Source organism: Ranitomeya imitator, chromosome 5, assembly GCF_032444005.1.
Source record: "Ranitomeya imitator isolate aRanImi1 chromosome 5, aRanImi1.pri, whole genome shotgun sequence".
Classification (NCBI taxonomy): domain Eukaryota; kingdom Metazoa; phylum Chordata; class Amphibia; order Anura; family Dendrobatidae; genus Ranitomeya; species Ranitomeya imitator.
The window spans coordinates 705,166,136-705,193,659 of NC_091286.1; the positions used below are offsets into that span (position 1 = coordinate 705,166,136).

At 54.4% G+C, this 27,524-nt stretch overlaps 1 protein-coding gene across 7 annotated transcripts; it reads left to right on the top strand.

The window, feature by feature from the left end:
- On the top strand, positions 1–27,524 carry LOC138638868 (putative nuclease HARBI1). 7 transcript variants are annotated; one of them, XM_069728571.1, is made up of 6 exons: positions 1–85; positions 15,390–16,523; positions 17,561–17,923; positions 18,001–18,084; positions 24,938–25,279; positions 26,448–27,524. In XM_069728571.1, coding segments are annotated over exons 2-4 (1,161 nt in total). In that variant the 5' UTR covers positions 1–85; positions 15,390–15,727; the 3' UTR covers positions 18,003–18,084; positions 24,938–25,279; positions 26,448–27,524. The 7 variants fall into 7 exon arrangements, with proteins under 7 accessions (XP_069584672.1, XP_069584670.1, XP_069584671.1 ...); XM_069728570.1 differs by having other exon boundaries at positions 34–211; XM_069728566.1 differs by lacking the exon at positions 24,938–25,279 and adding an exon at positions 13,707–13,806 and having other exon boundaries at positions 40–211.

Below are 27,524 nucleotides of genomic sequence, written 5' to 3' on the forward strand. Positions count from 1 at the left end.
CTCACGCTTGCTCACTAGCTGTCTCTGGAGCTCAGCCTTGTGGCGCATGCGCGTCGCCTGTAGCGGGCCGTCTTTGTTCACCGAGGTGAGTGCAGACTGTGAAGTGTCCGTCACAACTGCGGGAGATAACGGAGCGGAGGGCGAGCGGGAGCCGGGATCCGTGCCAATGAACAATGACGTGTGTCCTGAGGACGGAGAACCGCGATTACTAGTAAGAGCAGTGCTGTATTATGCTGCAGGCTCCGCCCCTCACTGTATGCCCCGCCCACCTGGCCAGGTGTGCTCATTATCATATTTTATTCTTAGTATGACACACGTGACCGCGGAGTGATGAGGGAGGAGGTGACCGCGGAGTGATGAGGAGGAGGTGACCGCGGAGTGATGAGGAGGAGGTGACCGCGGAGTGATGAGGAGGAGGTGACCGCGGAGTGATGAGGAGGAGGTGACCGCGGAGTGACGGGGGCGGAGGTGACCGCGGAGTGATGAGGAGGAGGTGACCGCGGAGTGATGAGGAGGAGGTGACCGCGGTGTGATGAGGAGGAGGTGACCGCGGAGTGATGAGGAGGAGGTGACCGCGGAGTGATGGGGCGGAGGTGACCGCGGAGTGATGAGGAGGAGGTGACCGCGGAGTGATGAGGAGGAGGTGACCGCGGAGTGATGAGGAGGAGGTGACCGCGGAGTGATGGGGGAGGAGGTGACCGCGGAGTGATGAGGAGGAGGTGACCGCGGAGTGATGGGGCGGAGGTGACCGCGGAGTGATGAGGAGGAGGTGACCGCGAAGTGATGAGGAGGAGGTGACCGCGGAGTGATGAGGAGGAGGTGACCGCGGAGTGTTGGGGGCGGAGGTGACCGCGGAGTGATGAGGAGGAGGTGACCGCGGAGTGACGAGGAGGAGGTGACCGCGGAGTGATGGGGGAGGATGTGACCGCGGAGTGATGAGGAGGAGGTGACCGCAGAGTGATGAGGAGGAGGTGACCGCGGAGTGATGAGGAGGAGGTGACCGCGGAGTGATGAGGAGGAGGTGACCGCGGAGTGATGAGGAGGAGGTGACCGCGGAGTGATGAGGAGGAGGTGACCGCGGAGTGATGGGGCGGAGGTGACCGCGGAGTGATGAGGAGGAGGTGACCGCGGAGTGATGAGGAGGAGGTGACCGCGGAGTGATGAGGAGGAGGTGACCGCGGAGTGATGAGGAGGAGGTGACCGCGGTGTGACGGGGGCGGAGGTGACCGCGGTGTGATGGAGGTGACCGCGGAGTGATGAGGAGGAGGTGACCGCGGAGTGATGAGGAGGAGGTGACCGCGGAGTGATGGGGGAGGATGTGACCGCGGAGTGATGAGGAGGATGTGACCGCGGAGTGATGAGGAGGAGGTGACCGCGGAGTGATGAGGAGGATGTGACCGCGGAGTGTTGGGGGCGGAGGTGACCGCGGAGTGATGAGGAGGAGGTGACCGCGGAGTGACGAGGAGGAGGTGACCGCGGAGTGATGGGGGAGGAGGTGACCGCGGAGTGACGGGGGCGGAGGTGACCGCGGAGTGATGAGGAGGAGGTGACCGCGGAGTGATGAGGAGGAGGTGACCGCGGAGTGATGAGGAGGAGGTGACCGCGGAGTGATGAGGAGGAGGAGGTGACCGCGGAGTGATGAGGAGGAGGTGACCGCGGAGTGATGGGGGAGGATGTGACCGCGGTGTGATGAGGAGGAGGTGACCGCGGAGTGACGAGGAGGAGGTGACCGCGGAGTGACGGGGCCGGAGGTGACCGCGGAGTGATGAGGAGGAGGTGACCGCGGAGTGATGAGGAGGAGGTGACCGCGGAGTGATGAGGAGGAGGTGACCGCGGAGTGACGGGGGCGGAGGTGACCGCGGAGTGATGAGGAGGAGGTGACCGCGGAGTGATGAGGAGGAGGTGACCGCGGTGTGACGGGGGAGGATGTGACCGCGGAGTGATGAGGAGGAGGTGACCGCGGAGTGATGAGGAGGAGGTGACCGCGGTGTGACGGGGGAGGATGTGACCGCGGAGTGATGAGGAGGAGGTGACCGCGGAGTGATGAGGAGGAGGTGACCGCGGAGTGATGAGGAGGAGGTGACCGCGGTGTGATGAGGGCGGAGGTGACCGCGGAGTGATGAGGAGGAGGTGACCGCGGAGTGATGGGGGCGGAGGTGACCGCGGAGTGATGGGGGAGGAGGTGACCGCGGAGTGATGAGGAGGAGGTGACCGCGGAGTGATGAGGAGGAGGTGACCGCGGAGTGATGGGGGAGGATGTGACCGCGGAGTGACGGGGGCGGAGGTGACCGCGGAGTGACGGGGGCGGAGGTGACCGCGGAGTGATGAGGAGGACGTGACCGCGGTGTGATGAGGAGGAGGTGACCGCGGAGTGATGAGGAGGAGGTGACCGCGGAGTGATGAGGAGGAGGTGACCGCGGAGTGATGAGGAGGAGGTGACCGCGGAGTGATGAGGAGGAGGTGACCGCGGTGTGATGAGGGCGGAGGTGACCGCGGAGTGATGAGGAGGAGGTGACCGCGGAGTGATGGGGGCGGAGGTGACCGCGGAGTGATGGGGGCGGAGGTGACCGCGGAGTGATGGGGGAGGAGGTGACCGCGGAGTGATGAGGAGGAGGTGACCGCGGAGTGATGGGGGAGGATGTGACCGCGGAGTGACGGGGGCGGAGGTGACCGCGGAGTGACGGGGGCGGAGGTGACCGCGGAGTGATGAGGAGGACGTGACCGCGGTGTGATGAGGAGGAGGTGACCGCGGAGTGATGAGGAGGAGGTGACCGCGGTGTGATGAGGGCGGAGGTGACCGCGGAGTGATGAGGAGGAGGTGACCGCGGAGTGATGGGGGCGGAGGTGACCGCGGTGTGATGAGGAGGAGGTGACCGCGGAGTGATGGGGGAGGAGGTGACCGCGGTGTGATGAGGAGGAGGTGACCGCGGAGTGATGAGGAGGACGTGACCGCGGAGTGATGGGGGCGGAGGTGACCGCGGAGTGATGAGGAGGAGGTGACCGCGGTGTGACGGGGGAGGATGTGACCGCGGTGTGACGGGGGCGGAGGTGACCGCGGAGTGATGAGGAGGAGGTGACCGCGGAATGATGAGGAGGAGGTGACCGCGGAGTGATGGGGGCAGAGGTGACCGCGGTGAGACGGGGGCGGAGGTGACCGCGGAGTGATGAGGAGGAGGTGACCGCGGAGTGATGAGGAGGAGGTGACCGCGGAGTGATGAGGAGGAGGTGACCGCGGAGTGATGAGGAGGAGGTGACCGCGGAGTGATGAGGAGGAGGTGACCGCGGAGTGACGGGGGCGGAGGTGACCGCGGAGTGACGGGGGCGGAGGTGACCGCGGAGTGATGAGGAGGAGGTGACCGCGGAGTGATGAGGAGGAGGTGACCGCGGAGTGATGAGGAGGAGGTGACCGCGGTGTGACGGGGGCGGAGGTGACCGCGGTGTGATGGAGGTGACCGCGGAGTGATGAGGAGGAGGTGACCGCGGAGTGATGAGGAGGAGGTGACCGCGGAGTGATGGGGGAGGATGTGACCGCGGAGTGATGAGGAGGATGTGACCGCGGAGTGATGAGGAGGAGGTGACCGCGGAGTGATGAGGAGGATGTGACCGCGGAGTGTTGGGGGCGGAGGTGACCGCGGAGTGATGAGGAGGAGGTGACCGCGGAGTGATGAGGAGGAGGTGACCGCGGAGTGATGGAGGAGGATGTGACCGCGGTGTGATGAGGGCGGAGGTGACCGCGGAGTGACGAGGAGGAGGTGACCGCGGAGTGACGGGGCCGGAGGTGACCGCGGAGTGATGAGGAGGAGGTGACCGCGGAGTGATGAGGAGGAGGTGACCGCGGAGTGACGGGGGCGGAGGTGACCGCGGAGTGATGAGGAGGAGGTGACCGCGGTGTGACGGGGGAGGATGTGACCGCGGAGTGATGAGGAGGAGGTGACCGCGGAGTGATGAGGAGGAGGTGACCGCGGTGTGACGGGGGAGGATGTGACCGCGGAGTGATGAGGAGGAGGTGACCGCGGAGTGATGAGGAGGAGGTGACCGCGGAGTGATGAGGAGGAGGTGACCGCGGTGTGATGAGGGCGGAGGTGACCGCGGAGTGATGAGGAGGAGGTGACCGCGGAGTGATGGGGGCGGAGGTGACCGCGGAGTGATGGGGGAGGAGGTGACCGCGGAGTGATGAGGAGGAGGTGACCGCGGAGTGATGGGGGCGGAGGTGACCGCGGAGTGATGGGGGCGGAGGTGACCGCGGAGTGATGGGGGAGGAGGTGACCGCGGAGTGATGAGGAGGAGGTGACCGCGGAGTGATGGGGGAGGATGTGACCGCGGAGTGACGGGGGCGGAGGTGACCGCGGAGTGACGGGGGCGGAGGTGACCGCGGAGTGATGAGGAGGACGTGACCGCGGTGTGATGAGGAGGAGGTGACCGCGGAGTGATGAGGAGGAGGTGACCGCGGTGTGATGAGGGCGGAGGTGACCGCGGAGTGATGAGGAGGAGGTGACCGCGGAGTGATGGGGGCGGAGGTGACCGCGGTGTGATGAGGAGGAGGTGACCGCGGAGTGATGAGGAGGACGTGACCGCGGAGTGATGGGGGCGGAGGTGACCGCGGAGTGATGAGGAGGAGGTGAACGCGGAGTGATGAGGAGGAGGTGACCGCGGTGTGACGGGGGAGGATGTGACCGCGGTGTGACGGGGGCGGAGGTGACCGCGGAGTGATGAGGAGGAGGTGACCGCGGAATGATGAGGAGGAGGTGACCGCGGAGTGATGGGGGCAGAGGTGACCGCGGTGTGACGGGGGCGGAGGTGACCGCGGAGTGATGAGGAGGAGGTGACCGCGGAGTGATGAGGAGGAGGTGACCGCGGAGTGATGAGGAGGAGGTGACCGCGGAGTGATGAGGAGGAGGTGACCGCGGAGTGATGAGGAGGAGGTGACCGCGGAGTGATGAAGAGGAGGTGACCGCGGTGTGACGGGGGCGGAGGTGACCGCGGTGTGATGAGGAGGAGGTGACCGCGGAGTGATGAGGAGGAGGTGACCGCGGAGTGATGAAGAGGAGGTGACCGCGGTGTGATGAGGGCGGAGGTGACCGCGGTGTGACGAGGGCGGAGGTGACCGCGGTGTGACGGGGGCGGAGGTGACCGCGGAGTGATGGGGGCGTAGGTGACCGCGGTGTGACGGGGGCGGAGGTGACCGCGGAGTGATGGGGGCGGAGGTGACCGCGGTGTGACGGGGGCGGAGGTGACCGCGGTGTGATGGGGGCGGAGGTGACCGCGGTGTGATGGAGGTGACCGCGGTGTGATGGGGGCAGAGGTGACCGCAGTGTGATGGAGGTGACCGCGGAGTGATGGGGGCGTAGGTGACCGCGGTGTGACGGGGGCGGAGGTGACCGCGGTGTGACGGGGGCGGAGGTGACCGCGGTGTGACGGGGGCGGAGGTGACCGCGGTGTGACGGGGGCGGAGGTGACCGCGGTGTGACGAGGGCGGAGGTGACCGCGGTGTGACGGGGGCGGAGGTGACCGCGGAGTGATGGAGGTGACCGCGGTGTGACGGGGGCGGAGGTGACCGCGGTGTGACGGGGGCGGAGGTGACCCCGGTGTGACGGGGGCGGAGGTGACCGCGGTGTGACGGGGGTGCAGGTGACCGCGGTGTGACGGGGGCGGAGGTGACCGCGGTGTGACGAGGGCGGAGGTGACCGCGGTGTGACGGGGGCGGAGGTGACCGCGGTGTGACGGGGGCGGAGGTGACCGCGGTGTGACGGGGGCGGAGGTGACCGCGGTGTGACGGGGGCGGAGGTGACCGCGGTGAGACGGGGGCGGAGGTGACCGCGGAGTGATGGAGGTGACCGCGGTGTGATGGGGGCGGAGGTGACCGCGGTGTGACGGGGGCGGAGGTGACCGCGGTGTGACGGAGGTGACCGCGGTGTGACGGAGGTGACCGCGGTGTGATGGGGGCGGAGGTGACCGCGGTGTGATGGGGGCGGAGGTGACCGCGGTGTGACGGGGGCGGAGGTGACCGCGGTGTGACGGGGGCGGAGGTGACCGCGGTGTGACGGGAGCGGAGGTGACCGCGGAGTGATGGAGGTGACCGCGGTGTGATGGGGCGGAGGTGACCGCGGTGTGACGAAGGCGGAGGTGACCGCGGAGTGATGGAGGTGACCGCGGTGTGTCGGGGGCGGAGGTGACCGCGGTGTGTCGGGGGCGGAGGTGACCGCGGTGTGACGGGGGCGGAGGTGACCGCGGTGTGACGGGGGCGGAGGTGACCGCGGAGTGATGGAGGTGACCGCGGTGTGATGGGGGCGGAGGTGACCGCGGTGTGACGGGGGCGGAGGTGACCGCGGTGTGACGGGGGCGGAGGTGACCGCGGTGTGACGGGGGCGGAGGTGACCGCGGTGTGACGGAGGTGACCGCGGTGTGACGGGGACGGAGGTGACCGCGGTGTGACGGGGGCGGAGGTGACCGCGGTGTGATGGGGGCGGAGGTGACCGCGGTGTGACGGGGGCGGAGGTGACCGCGGTGTGACGGGGGCGAAGGTGACCGCGGTGTGACGGGGGCGGAGGTGACCGCGGTGTGACGGGGGCGGAGGTGACCGCGGTGTGACGGGGCGGAGGTGACCGCGGTGTGACGGGGGCGGAGGTGACCGCGGTGTGATGGGGGCGAAGGTGACCGCGGTGTGATGGGGGCAGAGGTGACCGCGGTGTGACGGGGGCGGAGGTGACCGCGGAGTGATGGAGGTGACCGCGGTGTGATGGGGGCGGAGGTGACCGCGGTGTGATGTGGGCGGAGGTGACCGCGGTGTGACGGGGCGGAGGTGACCTCGGTGTGACGAGGGCGGAGGTGACCGCGGTGTGATGGGGCGGAGGTGACCGCGGTGTGAAGGGGGTGGAGGTGACCGCGGTGTGACGAGGGCGGAGGTGACCGCGGTGTGACGAGGACGGAGGTGACCGCGGTGTGACGGGGGCGGAGGTGACCGCGGTGTGACGGGGGCGGAGGTGACCGCGGTGTGACGGGGGCGGAGGTGACCGCGGTGTGACGGGGGCGGAGGTGACCGCGGTGTGACGGGGGCGGAGGTGACCGCGGTGTGACGGGGGCGGAGGTGACCGCGGTGTGACGGGGGCGGAGGTGACCGCGGTGTGAAGGGGGCGGAGGTGACCGCGGTGTGACGGGGGCGGAGGTGACCGCGGTGTGACGGGGGCGGAGGTGACCGCGGTGTGACGGGGGCGGAGGTGACCGCGGTGTGACGGGGGCGGAGGTGACCGCGGTGTGACGGGGGCGGAGGTGACCGCGGTGTGACGGGGGCGGAGGTGACCGCGGTGTGACGGGGGCGGAGGTGACCGCGGTGTGACGGGGGCGGAGGTGACCGCGGTGTGACGGGGGCGGAGGTGACCGCGGTGTGATGGGGCGGAGGTGAGCGGTGTGTGATGGGGGCGGAGGTGACCGCGGTGTGATGGTGGCGGAGGTGACCGCGGTGTGACGGGGGCGGAGGTGAGTGCGGTGTGACGGGGGCGGAGGTGACCGCGGTGTGACGGGGGCGGAGGTGACCGCGGTGTGACGGGGGCGGAGGTGACCGCGGTGTGACGGGGGCGGAGGTGACCGCGGAGTGACGGGGGCGGAGGAGGTGACCGCGGTGTGACGGGGGCGGAGGTGAGTGCGGTGTGACGGGGGCGGAGGTGAGTGCGGTGTGACGGGGGCGGAGGTGACCGCGGAGTGATGGGGGCGGAGGTGACCGCGGTGTGACGGGGGCGGAGGTGACCGCGGTGTGACGGGGGCGGAGGTGACCGCGGTGTGACGGGGGCGGAGGTGACCGCGGTGTGACGGGGGCGGAGGTGACCGCGGTGTGATGAGGGCGAAGGTGACCGCGGTGTGATGGGGGCAGAGGTGACCGCGGTGTGACGGGGGCGGAGGTGACCGCGGAGTGATGGAGGTGACCGCGGTGTGATGGGGGCGGAGGTGACCGCGGTGTGATGGGGGCGGAGGTGACCGCGGTGTGACGGGGCGGAGGTGACCTCGGTGTGACGAGGGCGGAGGTGACCGCGGTGTGACGGGGGCGGAGGTGACCGCGGTGTGACGGGGGCGGAGGTGACCGCGGTGTGACGGGGGCGGAGGTGACCGCGGTGTGATGGGGGCGAAGGTGACCGCGGTGTGATGGGGGCAGAGGTGACCGCGGTGTGACGGGGGCGGAGGTGACCGCGGAGTGATGGAGGTGACCGCGGTGTGATGGGGGCGGAGGTGACCGCGGTGTGATGGGGGCGGAGGTGACCGCGGTGTGACGGGGCGGAGGTGACCTCGGTGTGACGAGGGCGGAGGTGACCGCGGTGTGATGGGGCGGAGGTGACCGCGGTGTGAAGGGGGCGGAGGTGACCGCGGTGTGACGAGGGCGGAGGTGACCGCGGTGTGACGAGGACGGAGGTGACCGCGGTGTGACGGGGGCGGAGGTGACCGCGGTGTGACGGGGGCGGAGGTGACCGCGGTGTGACGGGGGCGGAGGTGACCGCGGTGTGACGGGGGCGGAGGTGACCGCGGTGTGACGGGGGCGGAGGTGACCGCGGTGTGACGGGGGCGGAGGTGACCGCGGTGTGACGGGGGCGGAGGTGACCGCGGTGTGACGGGGGCGGAGGTGACCGCGGTGTGACGGGGGCGGAGGTGACCGCGGTGTGACGGGGGCGGAGGTGACCGCGGTGTGATGGGGGCGCAGGTGACCGCGGTGTGATGGGGGCGGAGGTGACCGCAACTTTTTGTCATCTTCGCTCAGTGTTCTTGGGGTTTGGGGCCTTTATCAGGGAATTAGCGATAAAGATGTAAAAACAATTAAATGATGATTGTTCCCCCACCCTCAGTAAAACATCCCCAGACTGTGCCCCCCACCCTCAGTAATACATCCCCAGACTGTGCCCCCACCCTCAGTAATACATCCCCAGACTGTGCCCCCACCCTCAGTAATACATCCCCAGACTGTGCCCCCACCCTCAGTAATACATCCCCAGACTGTGCCCTTACCCTCAGTAATACATCCCCAGACTGTGGCCCCCGCCCTCAGTATTACATCCCCAGACTGTGCTCTCGCCCTCAGTAATACATCCCCAGACTGTGCTCTCGCCCTCAGTAATACATCCCCAGACTGTGCCCCCCACCCTCAGTAATACATCCCCAGACTGTGCACCCACCCTCAGTAATACATCCCCAGACTGTGCCCTTACCCTCAGTAATACATCCCCAGACTGTGGCCCCTGCCCTCAGTAATACATCCCCAGACTGTGCTCTTTCCCTCAGTAATACATCCCCAGACTGTGCTCTTTCCCTCAGTAATACATCCCCAGACTGTGCTCTCGCCCTCAGTAATACATCCCCAGACTGTGGCCCCCACCCTCAGTAATACATCCCCAGACTGTGCCCCCACCCTCAGTAATACATCCCCAGACTGTGCTTTCGCCCTCAGTAATACATCCCCAGACTGTGCTCTCGCCCTCAGTAATACATCTCCAGACTGTGCCCCCCACCCTCAGTAATACATCCCCAGACTGTGCCCCCCACCCTCAGTAATACATCCCCAGACTGTGCCCCCACTCTCAGTAATACATCCCCAGACTGTGCCCCACACCCTCAGTAATACATCCCCAGACTGTGTCCCCACCCTCAGTAATACATCCCCAGACTGTACCCCCCACCCTCAGTAATACATCCCCAGACTGTGCCCCCATCAGTAATACGTCCCCAGACTGTGCCCCCGCCCTCAGTAATACATCCGCAGACTGTGCCCCTGCCCTCAGTAATACGTCCCCAGACTGTGCCCCCACCAGTAATACGTCCCCAGACTGTGCCCTCACCCTCAGTAATACATCCCCAGACTGTGCCCCCCATCCTCAGTAATACATCCCCAGACTGTGCCCCCACCCTCAGTAATACATCTCCAGACTGTGCCCTCACCCTCAGTAATACATCCCCAGACTGTGCTCCCGCCCTCAGTAATACGACCCCATACAGTGCCCTCGCCCTCGGGATGGCATCCACAGACCTTGCCCTTGGGACGTTGTCAGCAGACCTTGACCTCAACCCTCAGAATGGCATCCGCAGACTGCACCCTTCACGCTCAGGATGGCATCCACAGACCTCTCCCTTGTGACGTTGTCCGCAGACCTTGACCTCAGCCCTCAGAATGTCGTCCACAGATTGCACCCTTCACGCTCCGGATGGCTTCCACAGACCTCTCCCTTGGCCCTTGGGACATCGTCCGCAGACCTTGACCTCAGCCCTCAGAATGGTGTCCCGAGGCTACGCCCTTCACGATCGGGATGGCATCCACAGACCTCTCCCTTGGGACGTCATCTGCAGACCTTGACCTCAGCCCTCAGAATGGTGTCCCCAGACTGCGCCCTTCATGGTCGGGATAGCATCAACAGACCTTTCCCTTGGCCCTTGGGACATTGTCCGCTAACCGCACTCTCAACGCCCAGGACAATTGGGGACAATTGGGGAGTTATAATGGTGGTAACAACATCTAGATGATTGAGAAAATTGATGCATGCAGCGGCCGAAGACACCAGACGTCCTTCCTCTCTCTGTTTCCTTTTTCTTTCATCTTCCACCTCCTCCTTCCTATTCCTTCTTTTTTCTCTTTCTCCCTTTTCCTCCTTTTTTCCTTCCTTTTCTTCTGCCTCCTCCTTTCTCCTCCTAATTTCTCCTCCTTTTTATTTCTGCTTCTTCCTCTTCCTCCTTCTTCCTCCCACTCCTTCTTTTTCTCTCTTCTTCCTCTCCCTTCTTCCTATTCCTTCTTCCTCCTCCATCCTCCTTTCTTTCTTCTTCATTCCTTGTTCCTCCCTCTTCTTCTTTCTCGTCCTTCTTTCTCTCTTCCTGACCTACTTCCTCCTCCTTTCTTGCTCGTCTTCCTCCATCTTCTTCTTCCTCTTTTACCTTCCACAGTTGTGCTCAAAAGTTTACATATCCCGGCAGAATTTTTGCTTTCTTGGCCTTTTTTTCAGAGAATAGGAATGATAACACCAAAACTTTTTCTTCACTCATGGTTAGTGGTTGGGTGAAGCCATTTATTGTCAAGCTACTGTGTTTTCTCTTTTTAAATCATAATGACAACTCAAAACATCCAAATGACCCTGATCGAAAGTTCACACACCCCATTTCTTAATACCTTGTGCTGCCCCCTCTAACATCAATGAAAGCTTGTAGTCTTTTGTTGTAGTTGTGGATGAGGTTCTTCATTTTCTCAGATGGTAAAGCTGCCCACTCTTCTTGGCAAAAAGCCTCCAGTTCCTGTAAATTCCTGGGCTGTCTAGCATGAACTGCACGCTTGAGATCTCCCCATAGTGGCTCAATGATATTGAGGTCAGGAGACTGAGATGGCCATTCCAGAACCTTCACTTTTTTCTGCTGTAGCCAATGACGGGTCGAGTTGGCCTTGTGTTGTGGATCGTTGTCATGTTGGAACGTCCAAGTACACCCCATGCGCAGCTTCCGGGCTGATGAATGCTGATAATGTGCTGCATTCATCTTTCCTTCAACTTTGACCAAGTTTCCTGTGCCTTTGCAGCTCACACATCCCCAAAACATCAGCGATACACCTCCATGCTTTACAGTACGAATGGTGTTCCTTTCATCATAGGACTTGTTCACCTCTCTCCAAATGTAACATTCCAAATTACCGTGTTCCAGAAGTTTTGAGGCTTGTCTCTGTGCTGTTTTGCATATTGTAGGCGAGATACTTTGTGGCATTTGCGCAGTAATAACTTTCTTCTGGCGACTCGACCATGCAGCCCATTTTTCTACAAGTGCCTCCTTATTGTGCATTTTGAAGCAGCCACACCGCTAGTTTTCAGAGAGTCCTGTATTTCAGCTGATGTTATTTGTAGGTTTTTCTTTGCATCCCGGACAATTTTCCTGGCAGTTGTGGACGACATCTTTGTTGGTCTACCTGACCGTGGTTTTGTTTTTACAGAGCCCCTGATTTTCCATTTGTTAATCACAGTGTGAACGCTGCTGACTGGCATTATCAATTCCTTGGATATCTTTTTGTATCCCTTTCCTGTTTTATACAGTTCAACTACCTTTTCCCGTAGATCCGTTGACAGTTCTTTTGCTTTCCCCATGACTCAGAATCCAGAAATGTCAGTGGCTGGATGAAAGATGCAATAGTTTGTCTGGATCCCAGAAACTCAGCTTTTATACACACACCGATTACAAGCAAACAGGTCACAGGTGAGGATGTTACCTCTAGTAGCCATTTCAACCCATTTGTGTCAACTTCTGTGCATGTTATCAGGCCAAAATCACCAGGGGATGTGAACTTCTGATCAGGGTCATTTGGATCTTTTGGGTTGTCATTATGATTTAAAAAGAGAAAACACCGTAGTCTGACAATAAATGGCTTCACCTAACCACTAACCATGAGTGGAGGAAAAGTTTTGCTGTTATCACTCATATTCTCTGAAAAAAGGCCAAGAAAGCAAAAATTCTGCCGGGGTATGTAAACTTTTGAACCCAACTGTATCTCTTCCTCCATATTACTTCTTCTTCATGCTCCTTCTTCATCCGCCTTCTCCTTTATCCTCCTCTTCCTCCCTCCTTTTTTGTCCTCCTCTTCTTCCTCCCTCCTCCTTTTTTATCCTCCTTCCTTCTCCTCCTCCTTCCTTCTTCTTCCCTCTCCTTCCTATTCCTCCATCTTCCTCGTCCTCCTTCTTCCTTCTCCTTCTTTCTAATAATTTTTACTTGCTCCCTCTCCTTCCTCACTTGACTTCTTCCTCCTCCTTCCTCTTTTTCTCCTCTTTCTTCCCTACTTTCTTCCTTCTCCCATTTTTCTTTGTCATCCTTCTTCCTCCTACTTTCTAATTTTTCTTCCTCTCTTCTTCCTCCTCCTTTCTTCTTCTCTTCTTCCTTTTCCTCCCTTCTTCCCTCTTCCTCTTCTCATTCTTCTTCCTCCCTCTCCTTCCTCCTTCTCCTTCTTCCTCCTTCTCCTTCTTCCTCCCTCTCCTTCTTCCTCCCTCTCCTTCTTCCTCCCTCTCCTTCTTCCTCCCTCTCCTTCTTCCTCCCTCTCCTTCTTCCTCCCTCTCCTTCTTCCTCCCTCTCCTTCTTCCTCCCTCTCCTTCCTCCCCCTCTCCTTCCTCCCCCCTCTCCTTCTTACTCCCTCTCCTTCTTACTCCTTCTTACTCCCACTCCTTCTTACTCCCACTCCTTCTTACTCCCACTCCTTCTTACTCCCACTCCTTCTTACTCCCTCTCCTTCTTACTCCCTCTCCTTCTTACTCCCTCTCCTTCTTACTCCCTCTCCTTCTTACTCCCTCTCCTTCTTACTCCCTCTCCTTCCTCCCCCCTCTCCTTCCTCCCCCCTCTCCTTCCTCCCCCCTCTCCTTCCTCCCCCCTCTCCTTCCTCCCCCCTCTCCTTCCTCCCCCCTCTCCTTCCTCCCCCCTCTCCTCTGACGTCCTCTTCTTGCATTCCTGGCAACAAGTCTGCTTTGTCTGCCCTGTTGAGGGCAGAGCAAAGTACTGCAGTGTGCAGGCGCCGGGAAAGGTCAGAGAGGCCCGGCGCCTGTGCACTGCAGTACTTTGCTCTGCTCTCAACAGGGCAGACAAAGCAGACTTGTTGCCAGGAATGCAAGAAGAGGACGTCATCGTACGAATATGGGAGGCCCCGGACCGCGACACCCATCGGACCCGGACCACAGCGGGACCGCCCCTGGGCGAGTATAATCTTGCCTCTTTTTCTCATCTTTTAGGATACATCGGGGGCTTATCTACAGCATTCCATGGGTGGCAGCATTGTAAATGTCTTCTAAGATTGGAAGCTTTTGAAGGAGCATTTTTATCACTGCCTAAGTATGCACTGATTTTGGCATCACAGCATTTGTTTTCATTTGGATCACTTACACACTGACACATAAAATGTTTTTTTATCTTGAGTCTCTGTAAAATGCTCAAATACAGCTCACTTCATAAGATTCTTCTTAGACATTTTGTAATTATGCAAATTCGCTCTCAAAATATTTTTGTCCTGTGAAAAAAAAAAGCTATATTGTAATTCTTGCAAGAATAGGGAATCATGAACTGTATAATTTAATTTGCGGTGCATACTCTGTGTGAACACCGCTGCAGATTATTTATTTGCACTGGTGTGCCAAGCAGCCATTCCCTGATTGTAGGCTGGCTGTCTTATTTGGTATTATCACACCTGTCTAAGTCGCCATCTTTACTTGGGCCCACTGCACGATGAGAGTGCATTTGATTTGAGGCCTAGACAGGAAAGCACCTTTGCCTGTTTTTCTGTGGTGTTTTTACTGTATAATTTAGGATATAAATAAAACAATCTTTGCATAAATCAATAAGACAGATAAGTATAAAGTTTGTAAAATATGTTAGATAGCTTTATGCTGAACTTGTCTCAGGGTACAGCTCACTAAATGCTTCACATCATAGGTCTTCACAGTCTATGAAGAGGGGAGGAGGGAGGGAGCATGTTTGTGCTGAATCATATTGCAGAACACACACAAATATATATCTTCTCATCGATCCTGTTACTGTATTTCTGAAATTGAGATGTTAGAAAAGTTTTCCGCTTATATTCTATGTATAGTGTATAGAAGTCATCAGGGCAGCTAATTTCAAGCATACAGAGACAATATATACTGGACTATTGATTTGTGCACAGTTTATTGACCGTTTAGATATGCTTTAGGAAGTACTTACCTTCTTTAATCCTGCTTTCCTGTTCACTCCAGTTCTGAGATGAATGCAGGCATTCCTTCCCTGTGTGTTTTGTTATTTTTCCTCCTTATCTGTAGAGGAGGAGCCTCACTACTTTTGAACATAAACTGCAGCACAGATTCATCTCAGCTAAAAGTGTAGACCTTCGATCAGGAGTAGGACAGACAGTTATAGGACATTTCATAACTTTCCCAAATCCTTATGAAAAAATATTCCGCACAAACTGCATTGAACTACTGTACCCAATTTAATATATATTTTGGGAGTCGGTCCATTTTATACCGACTCCACCAAAATGGGCTCAGACTCCGACTCCACAGCCCTAGTTGTAAGTCCATTGTCATTGTACATTCTCAGTGAGGAGCAGCCTAAATTCAGGGATGGTCGACCAGGTTCAGTGCCTCTCTACGGCATATATTTAAAGTCTATGGGACTGATTGGGTTTGTGAGCACAGCACTCGAATATGGTCCATAGAATTAAACAGTCGGGAAGTGTGCCCTTGCAGTTACTCCTCGGCATGAAGAGGAGTGGACACTCAGCAACCCCATCCCCCGGGATCAGTTGTGGTCCTATTGATAAATCATGATATGAATAGTTTGGGACATTCTGATGTGAGGACATTGTGTATTATGGAGTATCGCCCTTGAGTGCATGCTATGCATATGGTGAAATTACATTATTTTGCTCTCTTCTGCAGGCCTTGGAGGTGGGACATTTTGGAAGGATCTTTTGAAATGACCGTTCATGAGGTGCCATATTGTGACAGCTGGTATTTGAAGTTTAATGTCTTCTGTCCATGACTGAAGTGATCACCAGTAAACAGCCACACTCTATTAGAAGATGCATTAGCAGAGCTTCCCAAAATTTTCAGGTGTCTACCACCATGCATCCAATTATCTGGATCATGCCTGGACATGGCCGTAAGCCATGAGCCATATGGTCTGAGAGTGCTCAGTTATTGAGGCATCTCAACGTAGGTGCGATCAGCCAATTATCTAGTAACCACCCAACAGTAGACTTTATGTTGCTACCGGTATGGAGGCGTTTGGACCCATCATGCTCTACTTGCTACAGGTTGAGGAAGATGAGAAAAAGGATAAACCGAATCGGAGACAAAGAAGACACCACAGACCATTGCCTTCAACGCAAAAGTCTCAACAAAACCCAACGCAACCTTCCCCACAGAAACCTCAAGTTCTCAGCATCCGGAGGCCACGCATTTTCCGGGAACGCACAGGAATGGAAGGTATGACAGATGAAGAGGTGATGGAAAGGTTCAGACTCACCAAACGCACCATCATAGATTTGTATGAGCTGATCCGAGTGGATATTGACCCGCTGACACAAAGGAGCCACGCCATCCCTGGAATCGTGAAACTGTTAAACTGCCTGCATTTTTTTTCTTCTGGATCCTTTCAGACCAAAGCTTCTTCCATCGGTGGAGTTTCTCAGTCTACATTCTCCCGGTTCCTTGTGCCGGTGATCCAAGCATTGAAGAAGCATGTCCACACATTCATATGTTTTCCAAGCGACAAGACCGGGTGGCAGCAATTGAAAAATGACTTCTACTCGGTGGCAGGGATTCCACATGTTATGGGAGTCTTGGATTGTATTCACATTGCGCTGTCGGCTCCACATGAACAAGAGGAAATCTACCGGAATAAGAAAGGCTACCACTCTGTCAACGTGCAGATGATCGTAGACAGCAACTGTAAGATCCTCAGTCTGTTCTCAGCTTTTCCGGGAAGCTCCCAGAACTCTTCCATACTGCGACAGTCCTCAGTCTTTGAGGGGTTTGAGAGCGGTCGGCTCACCGGCGGGTGGCTTATAGGTAGGTCACTGTTCACGTTACTTCGAGTGGTGGTTCTTTAAAATTGTTAATGAAATTATCAAAAATTGCAAGGATTGGCTCTGTTGTGTTTCACAAATAGCATAGTTTGAAGGTTTGGGCGGGAACTATAGGAAAAGACCCAACGAGTTTGGTGATGTTTCTAGCCGACTTCTCGCTGCCCCTCTCGAATTGATTAACAAGTCTCTTTACTTATGGAAACTCACTGGAAAGACCTGTCCGTCTACTGGAGCAGGACAGGGAGAAGCTGGCCAAGGATGTCCCCAGACCGGATCTTGAAACTCTTGTTTTTAGAGTAAAACATACCTGGCTACAGTTGTGCAGCCAGGCTCTGTGTCATGCTGCTGGTGGTTCAGGAAGCACGAATATAGTGCTAGGTGTAACACGCTGGTAGATATTTTGACGTGGCATCACCAGTGTGAGCACTTTCACACCATGCAGAGGCCACATTGCATCCTCAGTCATACCCATACCATCACAAGCCCACAGCGGGCCATGGTCCTTACTGTCCGTGCTAGAAAAACCTACAAAAGCTACATAAACAACAAGGTATACTTATGGTCTGTAACCATGGAGATACATAAAGGCAGTATACATAAAATGGTGGGATTTTTTTTTATTTTGCAGTACTTTTTTGTATTATTTTAGATGTATTAGAGCAAAACAAATTGTTGCAAAGAGACAGCCTATTTCCAAATGGGGCCCCCAGAATGATCTGCCATAGCCGGCCGGGCAGGACCTCCACGACAGCTGCTGGAGGGTCTTTATGCTTTAATGACCAATCCAGTTCATAAGAGCGGAAGTCGCTGTTCACACATAGGGGGGTCCATAGCAGTAAACCCCCTGTCACATTCCGGGTCTGTACAGTATTGGTCATCATGACAAAAATCCTTTGATGGTAGAAAGGAGCAGGATCATCCCAACAGCACAGTGTATTTTAGGAGAGGAGGTGGGAGATTGTGCCATTGTTTTGGTAGAAAGGCAATAATAACTAATCATGCCTTCTCCATCTTCTGTAGGGGGGTCAGGATATGCTTGCCGCCCCTGGCTGATGACCCCAGTGCCAGATCCTAAGACACCGGCAGAATTATCGTACAATGAGGCCCACGCCGACACTCGAGCCATCATAGACGAAACCTTCAGGATGTTGAAAAGTCATTTCAAGTGCTTGGACAAGTCTGGTGGTGGGCTGCAGTACGACCCCACTAAGGTTTCCGACATCATTGTGGCCTGCTGCATCCTACACAACATTTATATCCTTCACAGTATCTCAGCCAAACCCGAGGAGCCAACAACAGGGAAGCTGAGAGAGACCCAAGACCCGCCATCTGCCGGCAACGCACGCGACATCCGCACCCACATCATTGAGGACTACTTCTCCTGTAGGTGAACTTCCCGCTGTCAGCAGAGCTGTCAATCCCGTAAGAGTGACTCTAATTCTTTGTTTCTTCTACTGTAGAATCTATTCCAATGTGACAATCATCAATCTCATTCATGACTGGATCTGGGATAACATTTCTGAATATACGACAAGTGAGGCACGGTAAGAGCAAGTGTCATGCTGCATAGTCCCTGCTCAGTCACTCGCCTGGATCTGGACCTTCTAGGGGGTATCTTCCCAACCCCAGTGTCATTCCTGAGAGTCATCAGGCCGTCCTCACATATCCAGCCTCTTAAAAGTAACCTGAAAAAGGAAGAGCAGCATCCATACCAGGTGATGAAAATCCAAAACGTATCTTTATTCTGCCATAGTAAAATACAACGTTTCGGCCAGGTTGGCCTTTGTCAAATACTTGACAAAGGCCATACTTGACAAAGGCCAACCTGGCCGAAACGTTGTATTTTACTATGGCAGAATAAAGATACGTTTTGGATTTTCATCACCTGGTATGGATGCTGCTCTTCCTTTTTCATGTACATTTTTGTCCGATTGGATCCTTGGACTCTGGAGCGTGCATCCGCTGTCTGAGTGCTGATGGTTGACCTTGCTATATATTTCTTAAAAGTAACCTGTCACCAGACTAGTGCTGTCTAAGTCACGGGCATCATGAATCTGAGCCACGGGCATCATGAATCTGAGCCACGGGCATCATGAATCTGAGCCACGGGCATCATGAATCTGAGCCACAGGCATCATGAATCTGAGCCACGGGCATCATGAATCTGAGCCACGGGCATCATGAATCTGAGCCACGGGCATCATGAATCTGAGCCACGGGCATCATGAATCCGAGCCACGGGCATCATGAATCCGAGCCACTGGCATCATGAATCCGAGCCACGGGCATCATGAATCCGAGCCAAGGGCATCATGAATCTGAGCCACTGGCATCATGAATCCGAGCCACGGGCATCATGAATCCGAGCCAAGGGCATCATGAATCTGAGCCACGGGCATGATGAATCTGAGCCACGGGCATCATGAATCCGAGCCACGGGCATCATGAATCCGAGCCACGGGCATCATGAATCTGAGCCACGGGCATCATGAATCCGAGCCACGGGCATCATGAATCCGAGCCACGGGCATCATGAATCCGAGCCACGGGCATCATGAATCCGAGCCACGGGCATCATGAATCCGAGCCACGGGCATCATGAATCCGAGCCACGGGCATCATGAATCTGAGCCACGGCCATCATGAATCTGAGCCACGGGCATCATGAATCTGAGCCACGACCATCATGAATCTGAGCCACGGCCATCATGAATCTGAGCCACGGCCATCATGAATCAGCGGTGGCCATGTACAAAGTAGTTTTCAAAATAATAGCATTGTGTTCCAAGACATGAGTTACTCACACAATCTTTCTCGTAGTTTTTATTTCCCTCATGGGGAACGTTGCCCACTGTTGTATAGACAACCCCCGGAGGTTTTTTCCTTTGGCGTTTTCGCTCCCCTCCTTCCCAGAGCCATACCTTTTTTATTTTTCCGTCAATATGGCCATGTGAGGGATTATTTTTTGCGTGACTAGTTGCACTTTAGAACAACGCCATTGGTTTTACCATATCGTGTACTGGAAAACGGGAAAAAATTCCCAAATGCAGTGACATTGCCAAAAAAAGTGCAATCCCACAATTGTTTTTTGTTGTTTTTTTTTACCATGTTCACCAAATGCTAAAACTGAGCGGCCATTATGATTCTCCAGGTCATTACGAGTTCACAGACACCAAACATTTCTAGGGTCTTTTTTATCTAAGTGGTGAAAACAAAATCCAAAGTTTGGTAAAAAAAAATGGTGCCATTTCCCGATACCCATAGCGTCTCCATTTTTCATGATCTGGGGTCGGGTGAGGGCTTATTTTTTGCAGGACGAGCTGATGTTTTTAATGACACCATTTTGGTGCGGATCTGATCTTTTGATCGCCTGTTATTGCATTGGAATGCAATGTCGCGGCGACCAAAAAAAACGTAATTCTGTCGTTTTGAATTTTTTTCTCATTACGCCATTTAGCGATCAGGTTAATAATTTTTTTTATATTGATCGGGCGATTCTAAATGTGGCGATACCAAATATGTGTTGTTTTTTTTTATTGTTTTATTTTGAAGGGAGGTGATTTGAACTTTTTATTTTTTTAACAACTTTTTTTTACTTTTTGCGTGCTTCAATATTCTCCATGGGAGACTAGAAGCTGCAGTGCTCCGATCAGCTCTACTCCATACAAGTGATGATCAGATCACCTGTATGTAGCGGAAATGCTCACTTGCTATGAGCGCCGACCACCGGCGGTAAACAGGCCCGACACCATAGTAACAGAAACCTGCCCACCATGCTTCACTGTCTCCAGAGTGGACTGGGCTGCAGAGTTTGGGGTCGTCTGATGAACGGTCTGCGGCCCTTGGACCCAAAAAGAGCCAATGAGGTGCCAGAACATCAGAAACCCCCCATATGTTAATTCATGTTACAAACTACACTCCCCAATGAATTCATATAGGGGTGCGGTGATCATAGTGACGCCATGTGCCTCACTGAATTTTATACCACTGAGCGGTGAAGAAAGAATAAATTACTGTATATTTGTACCATAAGACGCACTTTTTTCCCAAAAACTTTTGGGGGAAATGGGGGTGCGTCTTATGGTTACAATATACTTACAAATCCTGCGGCTGTGGCGGGGCTCTGTAGTGTGGTGGTGGCGGGCTGTGCTCAGGGGCAGTGGCAACAGCTCTCTGTGCTCCATGGGGAGGTCCGCCGACATTTCGTCACAGCCCAGAGGTCCCCGAACATCCGTTGCTACTATGTTGCGGTGGCCTCCGGGAAGATGGCTGCTGAGCCGGGGGCAGCGCATGCTCAGATTCAGATATCGTCCGGAGATCTCCCGGAGGCAATGTTTCCAGAGGCCACCGCAGCATGGCAGCAACGGATGTGCGGGGGCCTTCAGGCTTTGATGAAATGCCGGCTTAGCCCCCCACGGAGCACAGAGAGCCGCTGCCACTGCACCGGAGCACAGCCCCCCTGCCCCAGCACAGAGCCGCCACCCCTGCCCCAGCACAGAGCCGCCGCCACCGCACCAGCTTGAGATGCGATTTCCCGAAGGCCATCGCACCAGCCTGGACAACCGAACGATCCCTCTGACCACTCCTCCACCTGTGCCGAACCCTTCTCTGGTACGCTGGATTCGGTCTGTAAGACGGATCTCCATTTGACACATTTTTTTTTCCCCTATTTTCCTTCTGAAAATTTGGGGTGCGTCTTATGGTCCGGTGCGTCTTAAAGTCTGAAAAATACAGTACATTTTTACCACTCAAATGTTGTTTTAGCCCCAAGTTTTTAATTTTTCTAAGGGCTAATACAATTTTTTTTTTTACAATAAACTGAGGTCCATATCTTCCTACATGTAATCGGAAAATATTTTTCAGGCACAGCGCAAAGCTCAGTAGGCGAGGAGCGCCAGATTTTACTGTTATGGTTTGCAGGTGCCATTACCCACTGGTAGAGCCTCTGAGGTGCCAGAATAGCAGAACCCCCCCATGAGTGACCCCATTTTATGAACTACACCTCTCAATGAGTTCATCTAGGGGTGCAGTGAACATATTGACACCACAAACGTGTCACATAATTTTATACCATTGGGCAGTGAAGGAAAAATAACTACATTTTTACATGCAAAATTTAGTTTTAGTGCCAGATTTTAGATTTTTACCCAAGAAGGGGGGAAAAATGGCACCAAAATTTGTCCCACAATTTCTACTGAAGGAGACAACACCCCATATGTGGCTGTACAGTGCTACTTAGCCATACGGAGAGACTCGGGAGGAACGGAGCGCTATTTGCCTCCTGGAACTCAGATTTTCCTAGAACAGTTTGCGGACTCCATATACAGAGCCCCTAATTACTAGAAGAGCACAATCCCCCCTCAAGTGACCCCATTTGGGAAACTATACTCATTGGCGAATTTATCAGATGTAGTGACGATTTGCCCAATGGGTATTTTCCAGAAACAAGCAGCAATAAATGTTGCTGAGTGAAAATTACAAACTGCCGTTGTAGTGACCAGTACGTTGTAGTGACCGGTACGTTGTAGTGACCAGTACGTTGTAGTGACCAGTATGTTGTAGTGACCAGTATGTTGTAGTGACCAGTACGTTGTAGTGACCAGTACGTTGTAGTGACCAGTATGTTGTAGTGACCAGTATGTTGTAGTGACCAGTACGTTGTAGTGACCAGTACGTTGTAGTGACCAGTATGTTGTAGTGACCAGTATGTTGTAGTGACCAGTATGTTGTAGTGACCAGTATGTTGTAGTGACCAGTACGTTGTAGTGACCAGTACGTTGTAGTGACCAGTTTGTTGTAGTGACCAGTATGTTGTAGTGACCAGTATGTTGTAGTGACCAGTATGTTGTAGTGACCAGTAGGTTGTAGTGACCAGTAGGTTGTAGTGACCAGTAGGTTGTAGTGACCAGTAGGTTGTAGTGACCAGTAGGTTGTAGTGACCAGTACATTGTAGTGACCAGTACGTTGTAGTGACCAGTACGTTGTAGTGACCAGTACGTTGTAGTGACCAGTACGTTGTAGTGACCAGTACGTTGTAGTGACCAGTACGTTGTAGTGACCAGTACGTTGTAGTGACCAGTACGTTGTAGTGACCAGTACGTTGTAGTGACCAGTACGTTGTAGTGACCAGTACGTTGTAGTGACCAGTACGTTGTAGTGACCAGTACGTTGTAGTGACCAGTACGTTGTAGTGACCAGTACGTTGTAGTCACCAGTACGTTGTAGTCACCAGTACGTTGCAGTCACCAGTACGTTAGGCCCAACCCATGCTACTGAAGGCATGCACCCATAAGATAGGTGGCACTGATGCCATATGTGGTTTAGGTACACTATGGGGCTCAGAAGGGAGGGGGCAATTGGATTTGGGAGCAGAGAATTTGCTGAATTTCTTGGGTGAGGAGCCATTTCGCTTTTCCAGAGCCTTTGTACTACCAGTAACATGGAAGCCCCCTATATTTCTGTTTAGGCCGGGGTCACATTTGCGTTCAGGAGGGCTGCTGATTGCTGCGTACTTCCTCCCGTCTTCCTCCGCCTACGCTCCACCTGCTTCTGTATGCGTCCTGCGTTTCCCTGCGTGCTTATCTTTAACATTGGGTACGCAGGGACATGCGTTGTATGTGGATGTGTCTTCCTGCGGCGATTTGATGTATGCGTCGACCGCACGAAAATGAAAAAATTTGCATCTGTGCGTTCGCCGCACATGTCAAATCGCATCCATATACAATGCATGTCCCTGCGTACCCAATGTTAAAGATAAGTACGCAGGACGCATAAAGAAGTAGGCGGAGCTGAAGGGAGGAAGTACGCAGCCATCCGCAGCCCTCCTGAACGCAAATGTGAACCTAGCCTAACAGATGACAGACCCGAATGAGGATTTTTTTTGTGGATTGAGTTGAAGCTTTTATTGGGAACATTTTACATAAAGTTTGGGATCACATTTATCCTGCGCTCTATGCTGAGCACTTACATTGGGATTTCCATCTAAATCTCCGAGTGACTTGATTCAGATGAAACCCCTGAGGGATCCATTCACTATAATGAGGCAGCAGAGTAACTCAGGACTCTGTCAGACTTCTGTTCAGCGTTGTCCTTTTCAGAAGTGCACAAAACTATGGCGGACGGCACTTTTATGCAATCCTAAAAAGACGGACACCACCGGATAACAGGTCAGTTGGCGTCCACAGTGCCTCCATTTGTCTCACTATAGGGAATCGTCTGCCCGGGGTTCTGTCTGAATCATGCATTTCAGAGACTTACATGGTAACCCTGGTTCAAGTGCTCAGCGCAGAGCGCAGGATAAATGTGTGCCGTGCCTTACTGCGATCTTTTGGGAGGCAGAATGAAAAAATCAACAGCATGTGAAGAATTGGTTTTATTTATTTTTGACGCTGTTCTTCATGTGGTATAAGTGATTAGGTGACTTTACTCTTCGGATCGGTACGATTTCAGCGATACCAGATTTAGGCCTCTTTCACATGTCCCTGTGTTCAGTACATGTGGTGACAGTGTTCACACGTACCGGAGACTACGTACACACGTAGACCCATTCAAGTGAATGGGTTTGTGCACATGTCAGTGTGTTTCTATGGACCGTGTGTCCATGGGCAAAATACGCTGACATGTCCGTTTTTTAATGTCCGCACAGGCCGCATGATGTCGCGCACACTGATAACACACATGGATGTCATCTGTGTGATACCCAACAGCGCCGGGGAAGAAGCGTTACAGTAAGCGCTGTTCCCCGTCACCAAGTGCTGAACGAGTCAGTAGCGGGCAGAGCAGGGGAGAATGATGAGAGCCGCGTTCAGCACCCAGTGCCGGGGAACAGCGCTTACTGTAACGCTTCTTCCCTGATGCCTTTCCTTGTGGTACACGTGAGGCGCAATTATTACACACACAGACACTGACCTCTCCGGTACCGGAAAGATCAGGATGTGTTATAGCGGGTTTTTTAGCGGGTTTTTATGTTTGCCAGCTGTCACACGCTAAAAGACGCATTTTAGTGCAAAAAATAGTTTTTGCATCACCACATTTTGAGAGCTATCATTTTTCCGTATTTTGGGCCACAGTCATGTGAGGTCTTGTTTTTTGCGGGACGAGTTGACGATTTTATTGGTAACATTTTCGGGCACGTGACATTTTTTGATCACTTTCTATTTCGATATTTTGGAGGCAGAATGAACAAAAACCAGCTATTCATAAATTTCTTTTGGGGGGGGGGGGCGTATATACCGTTCTGTGTGTGGTAAAATGGATAAAGCAGTTTTATTCTTCAGGTCAGGACGATTACAGCGACACCTCATTTATATCATTTTTTTATGTTTTGACGCATTTACACAATAAAAACTACGGTATTTTATAGAAAAAATATTTATTTTTGCATCGCATTTTTTGAAGGTGTTTTGCACCAGAAAACTGATGAGAACGCAATGATGAATTGGAATAATGGAAGCAGCGGATGATTCACGCCGCCTGTGGTTTGGGAAGCAAGAATCTGATGATTAACCTCTTCCCGCCATGTCGCGGACCCCTGAAGTCTAATCTATAGTGTTTGCTTTGTATACGGCGTCTTCCAGCTGTAGTATACCGCAGTCTTTTACCGCCGGCACTTGCCGGTGCAGCAGCGGAGCCTCCTGGATGCCGCTGTCACCCCACGGATTACTGAAGACAGAAATGGCCACTTCTCCTTAGCCCTCCACCGACCTTCTAAACTAACAAGCCCGCCACGTCCAAGGAAAAGTGAGAAAGTTATCACTCTTGTAAGATGGGGAGTTAAAAAGTAAAACTTGTCTGCCTCAGGGAAGGGTTAATGTACAGCACACACTGATAGGCAACGTATTGTGTCCACGCCCCGGTCACTGTGGTCTCCTGACACATCTACCGGGAAGGGTTAATGTACAGCGCTCACTGATAGGCAACGTATTGTGTCCACGCCCCGGTCACTGTGGTCTCCTGACACATCTACCGGGAAGGGTTAATGTACAGCGCTCACTGATAGGCAACGTATTGTGTCCACGCCCCGGTCACTGTGGTCTCCTGACACATCTACCGGGAAGGGTTAATGTACAGCGCTCACTGATAGGCAACGTATTGTGTCCATGCCCCGGTCACTGTGGTCTCCTGACACGTCTACTGGGAAGGGTTAATGTACAGCACACACTGATAGGCAACGTATTGTGTCCATGCCCCGGTCACTGTGGTCTCCTGACATATCTACCGGGAAGGGTTAATGTACAGCGCTTACTGATAGGCAACGTATTGTGTCCACGCCCCGGTCACTGTGGTCTCCTGACACGTCTATAGGGAAGGGTTCATGTACAGCACTCACTGATAGGCAACATATTGTGTCCATGCCCGGTCACTGTGGTCTCCTGACACGTCTACAGGGAAGGGTTAATGTACAGCGCTCACTGATAGGCAACGTATTGTGTCCATGCCCCGGTCACTGTGGTCTCCTGACACGTCTACAGGGAAGGGTTCATGTACAGCACTCACTGATAGGCAACGTATTGTGTCCATGCCCCGGTCACTGTGGTCTCCTGACACATGTACAGGGAAGGGTTAATGTACAGCGCTCACTGATAGGCAACGTATTGTGTCCATGCCCCGGTCACTGTGGTCTCCTGACACATGTACAGGGAAGGGTTCATGTACAGCGCTCACTGATAGGCAACGTATTGTGTCCACGCCCCGGTCACTGTGGTCTCCTGACACGTATACAGGCAGTTCCAGGGCACTGACACCTTTGTACACCACATGGACACACTGCCAGGTCACAGCGGGAATACAGGGGAGACGGGTCATAATTGATGGTTATGTTGGGGATGTGATGTCATTGATGATGTCATGCCGGAGATGTGATGTCACTGCTGATAGAGCTGTCACGGCTTGTGTTCTTCTTTTACAGATCCCAATGTGGATGTCACTGAGCACCGTGTGCTGCCCATTACCCGTCCTCCATATGACACCATCTCATCCGGATACAGAGCTCTGCTAAACTGGCTGTCCCCTCTAAATATAACAGTGGACTGGTCCAGACAGATCCCTGTACAGTTCCCTCCCCATACAGTAATGCACTGATCCAGTCACCTCCCTATATAGCAGTGGAAATGGATTGATCCAGCCACCTTTATATATAGTAATGTGTGGATCAGTTACCTCCCCATATAGCAATGGACTGATCCAGTTACCTCCCCATATAGCAATGGACTGATCCAGTTACCTCCCCATATAGCAATGGACTGCTCCAGTCACCTCCCCAAATGGTAATGGACTGCTCCAGTCTCCTCCCTATATAGCAGTGAGCTGGTCCAGTCACCTCCCTGTGTAGCAATGGACTGATCTAGTCACCTCCCTATATGGAAATGGACCAATCCAGTCACCTCCCTGTATATATATAAATGGACTGATCCAGACACCTCACTGTGTTGCTGTAGATATGGGTTGATCCAACCAACTTTGTTATACAGCAATGGCCTGCCCAAGCACCTCTATATATAGTAATGGAAATGGAATGATCCAGTCACCTCCCTATATAGCAATGAAATGGACTGATCCAGTCTCCCACCCCCTTCTGGAGTGGATTATTCCTGTGGTTTTGCAGTGGATGCTCCTCCTCTTTCCTGGCAGCTTCAGGCGTGGACTGATTCGGCGCCTCCTGTCATGTCGGTGCACATTGGTCTCATCCAGATTGTTCCACTGCTGTCTATTTATACGGGGGAGCTGCACAGTAATTTCTTATTTACACGCCTAGGGGTGAAATGTTCCATTACAGGTAACATACAGGGGTGTTCCAGTAATAGTACCACAGTCATCTCCTGGGATGCTGCACGGACCATCCGGGACCCCTGATAACGGGACATCTTGGTACAACAGCACGTGGAGTCAGCCGTTCTGATAATGACCCCACAACGAGGGACGGCCGGGTCTGAACATGATCGCCCGCATTGTATGAAGGCCGAAAATAAAGTATCATTTCAATTGT

What these genes read in the sequence shown, in the direction of transcription:
- LOC138638868 (XM_069728571.1), top strand. Translation starts at nt 15,728, where the DNA reads ATGGAGGCGTTTGGACCCATCATGCTCTACTTGCTACAGGTTGAGGAA. An exon ending in CACCGGCGGGTGGCTTATAG is followed by an intron (nt 16,524 to 17,560) that starts GTAGGTCACTGT and finishes CATCTTCTGTAG; the next exon opens with GGGGGTCAGGATATGCTTGC.